Source organism: Lygodium microphyllum, chromosome 7 (genome assembly GCF_053477565.2).
Source record: "Lygodium microphyllum isolate KBCC chromosome 7, Lygodium_microphyllum_v1.1.10, whole genome shotgun sequence".
Lineage (NCBI taxonomy): Eukaryota > Viridiplantae > Streptophyta > Polypodiopsida > Schizaeales > Lygodiaceae > Lygodium > Lygodium microphyllum.
The window spans coordinates 84,911,062-84,922,642 of NC_141141.1; the positions used below are offsets into that span (position 1 = coordinate 84,911,062).

General features: G+C 39.1%; 1 protein-coding gene across 6 annotated transcripts; it reads right to left on the minus strand.

Moving 5' to 3' along the window:
• Window positions 1–5,686: 5,686 nt before the first annotated feature.
• LOC148033641 (blue copper protein-like) lies at window positions 5,687–9,823 on the minus strand. Of its 6 annotated transcripts, none has more exons than XM_087681547.1 (5): window positions 9,689–9,823; window positions 7,588–7,869; window positions 7,148–7,266; window positions 6,690–6,887; window positions 5,687–6,129 (listed from the first exon to the last, which is right to left on the minus strand). In XM_087681547.1, exons 2-5 carry the CDS (start codon window positions 7,790–7,792, stop codon window positions 6,031–6,033), a joined length of 621 nt encoding a protein of 206 aa, XP_087537673.1. In that variant the 5' UTR covers window positions 7,793–7,869; window positions 9,689–9,823; the 3' UTR covers window positions 5,687–6,030. The 6 variants fall into 6 exon arrangements, with proteins under 6 accessions (XP_087537673.1, XP_087537675.1, XP_087537674.1 ...); XM_087681549.1 differs by lacking the exon at window positions 9,689–9,823 and adding an exon at window positions 9,419–9,668; XM_087681548.1 differs by lacking the exon at window positions 9,689–9,823 and adding an exon at window positions 9,328–9,668.
• Window positions 9,824–11,581: the final 1,758 nt, after the last annotated feature.

The window sequence follows — 11,581 nt, forward strand, 5'->3', positions numbered from 1 at the left end:
TTCTTCCAACATTGACCTTAGTTTAGCCTCTAGCATGTATAAATTAAGCATTCTTAGCACTCTTCATCAATTAGTTCCTCTTGTGTTTCTTTATGCCATCCCTAAGGGAGGCCTCCTAATCAATCTTATTTTGCAATAGAGCTTCATTCATCATTGAAAAGATTGTGTGTGTGTGTGTGTGTGTGTGTGTGTGTGTGTGTGTGTGTGTGTGTGTGTGTGTGTGTGTGTGTGTGTGTGTGTGTGTGTGTGTGTGTGTGTGTGTGTGTGTGTGTGTGTGTGTGTGTGTGTGTGTGTGTGTGTGTGTGTGTGTGTGTGTGTGTGTGTGTGTGTGTGTGTGTGTGTGTGTGTGTGTGTGTGTGTGTGTGTGTGTGTGTGTGTGTGTGTGTGTGTGTGTGTGTGTGTGTGTGTGTGTGTGTGTGTGTGTGTGTGTGTGTGTGTGTGTGTGTGTGTGTGTGTGTGTGTGTGTGTGTGTGTGTGTGTGTGTGTGTGTGTGTGTGTGTGTGTGTGTGTGTGTGTGTGTGTGTGTGTGTGTGTGTGTGTGTGTGTGTGTGTGTGTGTGTGTGTGTGTGTGTGTGTGTGTGTGTGTGTGTGTGTGTGTGTGTGTGTGTGTGTGTGTGTGTGTGTGTGTGTGTGTGTGTGTGTGTGTGTGTGTGTGTGTGTGTGTGTGTGTGTGTGTGTGTGTGTGTGTGTGTGTGTGTGTGTGTGTTAACTTATGTTTCCATCACATAAAGCAAACATGAGTCATGTATTACTCTAGCATTAGTTTCTCTCTCACTTGCATAAAACTCCACATCAAGTAATCTTGGGCATGGCCACCTTGGTTATCATGGCATCTCTTTCAATATAAATAGCAATTACCTCATGACATATGCTAGGATGTGGTTTTAACCTAATTTGTCTAAATAACATTACAAATTGTAATTTTTATTCAAGGGTGCCAATATATGAGTTCCATGAAGTGCAAGTGTTGGCTTTATATTGGCTAATCATCCATAGTCTTTTCAACACAAAATCTATATCAAGGCATTCCAAATGGATCAAAGGTTGAACAAGGTAGGAAAAAATGTTAAAAAACCTTGAACAAATAGAGGCCAAGAACTTTAAGGACCAAGAGAATAGAGTATTTGTTTGTGCATATCAAGAGTTCAAGGTTAAAACACATTTCACCAATTTTTGCATATCAAGAGTTCAAGGCCTCTAAATGTCTCTACAAATGACTCACCATATGGTGCTCTCATGCCTAAGAGAAAAGTTTGCATTCCCTAGGATTGTAAATGAGATACTTTAAAGTATCTCGAACTTGTTGATCAACAAGGTTTCAAAGTTGTAGTGATGAATGTGTAGTTTGGGAGCTTCCCCAATTCCTACAATATCTAAAGGCCATGTAGTCATTATACAAAAGATTGCCCTATTAAGGTTGAAGACACAAAAAATGACCACTGCATGGCACAAAGGAGGGTGCAAACAAAAAGTTGATGTGGATATGCCTACAAATGATAAAAGGAGAGTGGTCAAATAGAGAAGAATCCCATTCCAACTTCCAAGCCTCTTCCTAAGTAGACCTAGCAAGTTAGTGCATCAAGAGTAAAGGACAATAAGAGCAAAGAAAAGGAGAATATTGATCCGAAAGGAAATGGAGAGAAGAGTAAGAACCAAAACAAGTCTAAGATATCACTTAAACAACTTGTTGGGTTGTCACTATAGTCAACCATAAATATCATTATGCAACCTTCGCATTATGGACAAGTCTATCTACTTATTTAATCAACATGATGAAAAAGATAACAATGAGCACATGGAATGTATGAGACTAGTGTTCAACTAGGAGGAAGGATATCATGTTCAATATTCTAAGGATATCATGTTCAATATCATGTGCTGTAGGAAAACAAATTGGAGAGCATGAAGCTACAAACTTGAGCTATCCAAGCTACAAATCTTTTGCCAAAGGTAGGGTCAAAGGCAAGGATGGCATTCATATAATGGCTAAGGACTCCTTCAATGCCAACTTACTAGAGGGTAATGAGGAAGAGTCATTGAAAACTTCAAAGGTAGTGACACATGGTAAGAAAAATGTAATAATCTTCATCTACGGAATAATAATTCATTCAAGAGAAGTAAGCATTGTTCACTAGTGGCAAAGAGGCTATAAAGTGACCCAATCCTTTTATTAAATGAGTGACTAGAATATGACCCTGGAATGAAGTGACAAGTCTCATGGTACGAGTAACATGCTAGTGGAAGAAAAGACTAGCTAATGTAGAGGATTCAATCATTCCATGGACTAGTTGATATAGCATCTAGCCTATGCTTGGTGGATCGTACCAAAGCTAAAATTTGAAGTTATTGATGTCATTTCACACCACTATCCAATCTATCTCAAATTATGAGTGAAGGCCCTCCATTATTAAAACTAAACATCCTTCCTAGATAATGCATCCTTCTTTATGAAGATGCAACATGTATGCATGGGCAAAAAGGACTTGCAATGGCCTATTGAAGCTACAATAAAATATGGAAAAGATATTTGTTCATCAAAGGAAAGCTACTATGTATATTGCCTTGAGAACTTGACTTGCTCTTTTTTCTAATGTTTCCAACACTCCTAACAACCCTATGTTGTGCAATTTGCTATAAGAAGTAGAGTTATTGTTTAAAGTTCAAGAGACCTATAAGATTCAAGATACAAAAGTGCAACTAAAGGCCAAGTGGGAGTCTAAAGAAGATGCCCCATCAACCCTCTATTTTGATGCTTTGAAGTAGAGTTATGCAATTTGCTATAAGAAGTAGAGTTATTGTTTAAAGTTCAAGAGACCTATAATATTCAAGATACAAAAGTGCAACTAAAGGCCAAGTGGGAGTCTAAAGAAGATGCCCCATCAACCCTCTATTTTGATGCTTTGAAGTAGAGTTATGCAATTTGCTATAAGAAGTAGAGCTATTGTTTAAAGTTCAAGAGACCTATAAGATTCAAGATACAAAAGTGCAACTAAAGGCCAAGTGGGAGTCTAAAGAAGATGCCCCATCAACCCTCTATTTTGATGCTTTGAAGAGAGCATTGAAAGACTAGATCTTTTACCTGAAAGATTAGGCAACAAAGTGTTGCACACAATAACTACAATGTCATTCAACTTAAGAAAAACAAGTAGACATGCAATTCAATAATTACTAGTACTCTGAGTTGTGGATCTCTTTGATTAGTCGATCCAAAACTAAGGTATCCTATGTTGGCCTAGACAACCCCCCAAACTAGCTACACAATCATGGCTTTAGAGTCAAAAAGGGGGAGACATCTGAATACTTGGAGTGCCCACTAGGACTCAACCTCACCCAAACTCAAAGGCTCTAATGTTTCTCTAATAGGGTCAATGCCAAGGTTAACCAATAGACCTTGTAGCTTATTTTCTTAAACACCAAGGTTACTCATCCTAAATTCTATGTTATTGGCAAGCATAATTTTTTTTTGTACAATCTTAGCTTTCTTGGTTACATGCTAAAATAGTATGGAAAATGTGCACCAATCATATATTTGGTCTAGCAATAACATTCAATGGCAATTGATGTTATGGTAAGTCCTAAAGACAAAACTACCTAGTTGGTTTTAAAGATTCTAAGAAAAATGCCAAAAGGAAACATCTAGATCCAAATTCAAATTTGCTTGGGCTATTGTAGCCCAACTGCAAATAGAGATCTACAAGATGCCAATTGGGAAGTGGACATGCCTCTCACATGGAAAGACTTATTATTCTCTCAAGGGTTGAAGGTAAAAGAATACAAGGGTCCAAACTATTACAAAGATTGGTACATAATTAGACAATGACAAAGAATTTGATTGGTTGGATTTAGTGCTCTCAAAGAAGGGAATGATTGACATCCCTTTAGGTACTCTCACTCAATCTTACAAAGTATTTTAAAAGAGAGAAAAAAAATAGCATTGTTAGATTGCTCAAAGAGAGCAAATTTTGTTGTGCCAAATATTGGGGCCATCAAGAGAGCCCATGACTATTTGAGAAGACAAAAAGGTGTACGAATCATTTGGTCTACTACTCCCTCTAAACACCTTAACTTAGTAATTTGGAAGCCATGAAAAAGTGGTCAACAAGGAAAAGAACAGTCAAATTTAATAAAGTTTCCCCTCTTTGTGGATTGTGGAAGACGATAAGAAACCATGCATTATCTATTTTGGGAGTGTGTAGAGGTTTAAAGGATATGTATTTGAAAAATGGGTAGACAAGGCAAGGCTCCAAGGTCAATACTAAGCAACCTTCTTTGGAGACTATGGTCAACTATAAGAAGCCAAATCAATCCATTGGAATGTCTTCAAAGCAATGGTGATGAAGATAATCTAGTACACAAAAATGCTAAGATTTTTGCATGTGGTCAATAAGCTTCCTATCTTGCAAAATTCAAGTTCTTACTATTTTGAAGGGTCTAAGAAAGTTAGGCTTCTATATATAAAGCCCTCTATGAGACGCTTGAGAATAGTAATTAGGCATGTTAAATTAGTATTACAAAAACTACTAACAAATTATATAAACATTCTCTATTTATTACACTCCATGTTATAAAAAATAAATTACATACACTTTGGTTCTAGCAATGAGGATTAACATGAAATGTTATATCACAAATAAAATGCATTCTTTTAAAGTACATAACACCCATCAATCTACTTTGTACATATACACATAAATACTTGATAGACACTACAATGAGTGTGAAAAGTCTTAACTTGGAACAACATACTAAAAAGACAAAGACAAGCAAAAAGAGAGAGAGAGAGAGAGAGAGAGAGAGAGAATCTATCTACATCTACTTTAGGTACATTCCTTTCACAAAGGTACTATGTGAATCCTTTGGACCAAATAGCATATCTACTTTTCCATGGCAACTTTTTTGCTTTGACATTTGTTCTTTAAATATTTTGATTGAGTTGCCTTGTATACAATTATTTCACAAAGATATAATATGATAAATTATTTGGAATGTGTAACTTCTTGATACAAAAATAGACATCAATTTACTATTATAAAAGCATAGCCTGTTGTCTTAAGATTGAGAGAGTTTTACATGCATTATACATCAAGCAAGGCCTTTGCTACATCCTAAGCATTCTGTTGATCATTTTTTGTGAGCAAAAGAAAACAATTATTGCAAGGCAAAGTCTCGCAAGCTTCTCTACCCTACGACTCCGTGAAGTGTGATGAGTAAACTTGGGTGACCATGCTATGCTAGCTAGTTTTAAATTGAACCTAACTTTCTCCTATTGATTGAGAACAAATGTGATACCTTTTGAAATGCCAAATAATTTAAAAGTTTCAACACTTGACACAATTATTACACATTTTCTTTCTTTTAAAAGAGAGAGAGAGAGACAGAGAGAGAGAGAGAGAGAGAGAGTGTGTGTGTGTGTGTGTGTGTGTGTGTGTGTGTGTTTCCCACAATCCAGGGCTTGAACCTGGGTGGTGGACTCGGGCTTGAAACTTGGGAAAGAGGTGCAACATGGTAAGTAGCAAAACAGAGTGAAGTGATGAAGGCGGCACGATGATTATAATATCTATTTTCCTATCTATACAATTCTTTTTAATTTCCACATATTTGCACAAACAAGATTGCCCTACACTACATAAACACAGGAAGGGGCCTTCGAGGAGGCCCAACAAACAAACAAAATCGACGCCATCGCTTCTGCAATAAATAGATAAGAGTCACCGGTGTGCAATTTGTACGACAAATATCACAAAACGGCAGAGGCGGAGGGGGAGCGGGAGCGGGAGCGGGAGCGGGAGAGACAGAAACACAGAGCCTCTGCCTCTTGGCAAATGGTTCCTTGCGGCACAACGAAATGCGTGAAAACAGTTAAATGCATACAAAGTCGGGGCGAAGCTGCGGACACCCCAGTACGCGAATGTCTGTAGATACAAAAAGAACAAACACAGAAGTGCGTGTTTGTTTACTGTCCGCATTACTACTTTCGAGATGTCGCCTGAGCAAGAGCAGTCACGATCATATCATCATGGATGCGGCAGATCATCGACGTAGTAGTGGAGCTAGAATGGCCACCAGAGCTCCAAGAAGAGAGGTGTAGATGACCAGTTCGCCGGGCAGGGTCGCTTCTGATGCTGAGCTCTGTTGCAACCAAAGATAAGATGTGACTCAGAGACAACAGAATACAGTGACATGATCCAAGTCTGGGAGCTGTTTTTCTGACTCGATCAAAACGCTAAGAAGAGTCATGACAGCAGAATACTTCGACTCCTTTCAAGACAAGACGGCATGGCATTAACGTATACACAAGAAACTAAATTTTGGCCATTTCCCATGTGGGAAAAGGGGCTCTTTCCCCTTGATTTTTTCCCTGTAGTGTTCAGCGTTATAACCTTCTGCTTGGGAGAGGCACCACATACCTAGCAAGGTGCAATTGGCGGCAGGGGGCCATCGTCATGCAGAAGCTCATGATGTTGTCATAATTGACAATGTGGGAATTATAGTGGGAAGTTTTCCAACACTTCTTGTGATAGGGAAATTGTTGATGTTGATTGAGGATTTGATAATGGCATAGTTCCATTCAATTTCAGCACAGGTACACTTAAAGCCAAGAATTGAACTCTATTCATTCTAAATTTTAGAGAGAACCAGACAGACAGAAAGACTCAAAGACAAAGAGACAAAGAGAGCTTGGTTAGTACCATGGGCAGAGGTGATGGTGCAGGTGGCTGGAGAGTGGAATTACTGCCACTGTCAATTGATGTCAACTGTAGACCTCCTTGTTGTTGTTGGGCCCTCACCACCAACGCAAACTTCTGCCCACTCCCACAGTGGTTGCCCTCCTCCTCCACCTTCTTGTTGCACCCAAAGTAGAACACCCCTGCTGTCGTTGCCCTCCACTGCCCAACATCACAAAAATTCACTTCATTAAGATCAACAGCATTCACACCATTGCGGTAGCACCTACCAGCCCTCTTAGTGTAGATAATACTATTATACACATCAAAATATTACTCTGGATTGATAGGACAAAAATAAAACTGACACCCAAGCTCAAGGGCACTAATGGAGCAAGAAATGGAACAGCTCAAATAGGCAATGGAACATAAGGTCAAGTGTAATTCAGCAAGATCTCAGGCTCAGGTACTTATTCACTTACTGTGTAAACTCCTGATTCCCCACCATCCAATATTCTGGCTTTTGAAAAGTCACAGCTTAAAAATGCTGCCTTGTTGGGAAGCAAGTTCACGTTGTGCATGCCTCTGGCATATCTGAAGACTGCACCAGCATAAGCAAGCAATCAGTGAAGGGCACGCGCACACAGTTGCTGCATTACATCCAATATGCAAGCCCAAATGCAACATAATAGTGCAAATGTCAATGCAAGTTCAAGTTAGTGCGAGTTTGGATTTGATCACAGTGCAAGTCGAATGACAGTGCAAATGTGAAGCCCCAAACAGTACTGAATGCAAATGCAAGCATGGATTCTCCTGCAAAGGGGAAACAGCCCTACTGCAGGTACACGTGAATCAAATCACTGTGAGTGAAAGTGTCTGCCAATGGACAGCTGTTCTGTGCAAATTCAAGGTGAGTCCTTACCCACTTCATCTCCCATCCTCACATTCTGAGATGTTGCCCATGCTCCATAGTTGGGCACCTGGAAAGTCTTCAGGTCATAATTTGTCCACCCCATCTGGTTTCCCACAATTAGCTGCCTGGCTTCACTTTGCATCACATTCACAATCATTATCATGATGCACAAAACTAATGGGGTGCCCCTCAAGTTCTGCACCCTCGAATCCATCTCTGTTCCGTACAAATGAGCCTTTAAACTGTAAAGCTATCTATGTGCAGCTGGTGCAGGCAAATGTGTATCTTACCCTGCAAAAGTGAAAGCAGAAGAACCATTTATTCGGATAAGATATCATTGACATAGCCTTGCCATAACAATCATTTAACAATGCAGATTTTATGTTCGTAGAGATAATTTCAGCAAGTTCCTGACATAGATTACATTTTCCATGGTTAGAATTACCTCAGGGGTTTTCTGCATCTTTACTCACCCTATCATATACAACTGCAAGCATCTACACTCACTACCTCAGGGACTTATCTGAATGTATACTCATCCCATCATAAACAGCATAAGCATGTAAGCCCCTACCTCCTACATGTATGAGTTTGCAGTAGCAGTGTCTTTCCTAGCTACTACAGTCTACAATGTCAACCATTTTCCCAGAAAGGATAGAAAGCAGCTAAAAAGAACAACATACTCTGTAACATGTTACAATAATCAGTTTTATCACCAGTACCTGCCATCAGATGAATAGTTTTGAGTCAACACACATGCTACATTTTCTATCCCTAGATTGTCTCTTGAATTATCAGTCTAAAATACAGTTAGGATATACATTAAATATTTTACCAGGAAGTCTATGTAATTTAGTAGGAATAATATAAGACATGAAGTTCTAGCACTTTATGAGGCAAGTTATTCTATGTGGTGCAATCTTCCCATAATCAAAAACAGTTTTAGTTTGATTGACCAAGAGGCTAGCTGACTTATATGCATAACCCCAGCAATGACTAATGCAGGCTACTGATGTGCATTCTGCTGCGCCCAGCTTCATCAACTTCTCTGAAATATTAATCCTCTTTCACAACTTGCTTTACCAAATATTATGCAGATGTTACTAATGATGAGGAACCAGCAATCACTACTGCAGCAACCCCAGATCAGCAATCCTTTAATGTACACTGGCATTTCTATGTACTATCAACTCATTTTCACTCTTTGATTGTTTGAGAGACATTAACGAACATTTTCAAAAAAACTTGCAGTTTCTCTCATTCAATCTGAGGAAAGAGCTATTGCATTCCAGGTTTATTTGTTCATCTTTGAAGTTAATCCACCCCATCAAACTTTTTCAGGCTCTTCACTCTCCTAGGCCATAGCATATTGATCTACCTGCTTGCCATACCTCACGAGGAATAAAGCCATTAACTCTTCAAACTCTCTGATTTTCCAAGCCTAACAGCCCTACACAGACTCCTGCTGCACAGTGAAATTCAACCAAAAACTTAAATGTCTCACAGGTGGAAGAAATGTGAAATGCAAAAGTCCATGCGCAGGAAGCAAACATTCTAATGACTGTGGAGACCTCTTTCTTCACTCTCCAACACTGCTCTCTACTTAGGTAGACTGGCCTCATCATATTGTTCACTACGTGCAGACCACGTGATTAAGAACTACCTAGGAATGAATTTCAGGACAAAACCTACGTACAAAGATCCAATAGACATATGGACACCTCATTGCCGTATCTACAAGATGCCCACCCTTGAGTTGCCCTCGCATCCGAATAGAGACATTATTAGAGCTGGTGTGGCAGACTGTGCAATGTGTTGAACGGATGGTTTGTGCTGCTACCCCTGTTAACAGACCAGTCGCGAGGTAAGGGCGGAATGAGCTGCGTCCACATTGATGCTGCAGGGTGGCGTACTCCCCAGCCCAGGCTTGGCAAAGAGTGAGACTCGCGTTGCATCTTGAGGTACTGAATTTAATAAGAGAACATTTCTAGAAGCAATGCATTGTCTGCATAAGAATCTTAACGACGAAAGTGCTCGATTGAGAGAGAGTTATCTGCCTGTGCAATCGATGCAGGAAGTGAACAGGATGAACATGTGAGAGGAAGCGTACCTGACGAGAAGCCTGAAGGGCTGTTGAGAGAGAGAGAGAGAGAGACTCTGCTTTTCTGCAGGGAAGAGAATGACCCTTGCTTGCAGCAGTGGCTTGGTGGTGGTTTTTGTTGTCAGAGCACAGCACAGACCCCAGTACGCCCGCAAATTTTAAAACTATCAGGAAAAACGTAAAAATCCAACGCCGCGAATATTCTCACTTTCAAAAATCATTGGCGCTCGTTCACACGCTGCCACCCTCGAATGCCTGCCCCTCTTAGGTAGCGCGCTTTCACACTCACACTTTCGAAATTCGGCACACTCATCATACATAATTCCCACAAGCCAAAATATGATCGGCCTCGCACCCTTTCAAGATTTAGACCCTGACGTCATGGCTTATGCTCTCGACATGTGTGGACTAAGAGCTTTAGATAGCCAAACTAGTAAACTATCAGAAATCCCTATCATTTCTTATTCTTTGTAGGAGCTTAGATAGTTTTCAATGCAAAATTTATGATTGTTCAAGTTTTGCACTCGTGGCTATTGGCAAACCAAATATCAATTAGGACGTCCTCAGGATGGATGGATGGCATTAATGATGATAAAAGTGAGTCTTTCCATTAAACTAGCCTAGTTTTGGTGGGGATAATTACAAGGGGGAGGATATAAGTGCGTTTCTATGAATGTGTGCATCCACAGTATTCAAAAAAAAGTAAGTGAAGGAGAAACATAGTTAGATTTTGCTTAGTTAAAATGGGCTCTAAGTCTTGATGCAAGGTTAAGATAGTGAACAATGTAAATGTAACTTTCCAATAAAAATGCTATGTGAGTAGAATAGTTTGATGTGGAAGATTGCGACATGTTAGTTTGTCTATAGACATTACTTGCGAGATATGGGATCCCAAAGTGGAGTCAAATGCTTATTTCTTACATGACATATGTATTGGCAAGGAAATACTTAAGCCTTTCCCACATGACATGACAACCTTATATTTGGGTGAGAGCAAAGACATCACGTTGTCCCTTGAAATAAGAGGGCCTTCACATCAAATTGTTGACATATGCTTTCTTGCAATCAAAAAATACTAGCCATGATGTACCTAGAGGTAAGAATTTGTCAATCGTGTCATGTAAGCAAAGAAGATTCCACATTACGATTTTATCAACTCAATAAATGGGTTTTTGTGTGATGGCCTTCTAAATAATAGGATTTGATCTCACCAAAGAGAGGTCCATAAAATTGAAATGAGAAATTGTAAACAAGTAACCAAATTGCAACCATGGAGTATGCAAGACAAACATCTATTGGTTAAAAGTATGCATAACATATCCAACTAATAACCACCAAGCTAATAGTAATAATTCAAAGGGCAATTTCATGCTTTATGTTTACTTGCATTTTGAAGATCGTAATATCTCACATACTAATTAAGGATAGTCTCCATAGCCATACGTAGTTAGATTGTATAAGGTTTTCTTGGATGATTTCTCAAGATTATGCCAAAACAATTGGACTATCAATTTAAAAGCTTTGCATACTAAGTATAACATGTGTTATTAGTATGGGATGTTGAAGCTGGCTTCTCAACTTTCCAAGTACAAGGTAAGTGCAAGAGTTTATGATTATTGGTAGCTTATTTTTCATCTTTTAAGTGTTTGCACAACAAAGTAAGACTAGTCGGATGCATATTGATGGCCTCTTAATGCTAATCATAATTAGTAAAATAGATATATCCATATTGATGGCCTCTTAATGCTTATCATAATTAGCAAAATAGTTATATCCATATTTATGCATGCCCAAAAATAATGTCTTTAAGCAACTATCACATTGTAATTTGCATGGGAAACATATGTGGGGCAATACAAAAACCTTCACCCTTAATGATTGCAAGCTTGTCTTGTATTGCAA

Excerpts from the sequence above, each read along its gene's own strand:
- LOC148033641 (XM_087681547.1), bottom strand. The coding sequence starts at position 7,792 with ATGGATTCGAGGGTGCAGAACTTGAGGGGCACCCCATTAGTTTTGTGC. Across the intron at positions 7,267-7,587 it reads GAGGATGGGAGATGAAGTGG|TCTTCAGATATGCCAGAGGC; the intron begins GTAAGGACTCAC and ends ATGCTGGTGCAG. Across the intron at positions 6,888-7,147 it reads GGGAATCAGGAGTTTACACA|TGGAGGGCAACGACAGCAGG; the intron begins GTAAGTGAATAA and ends GATGTTGGGCAG.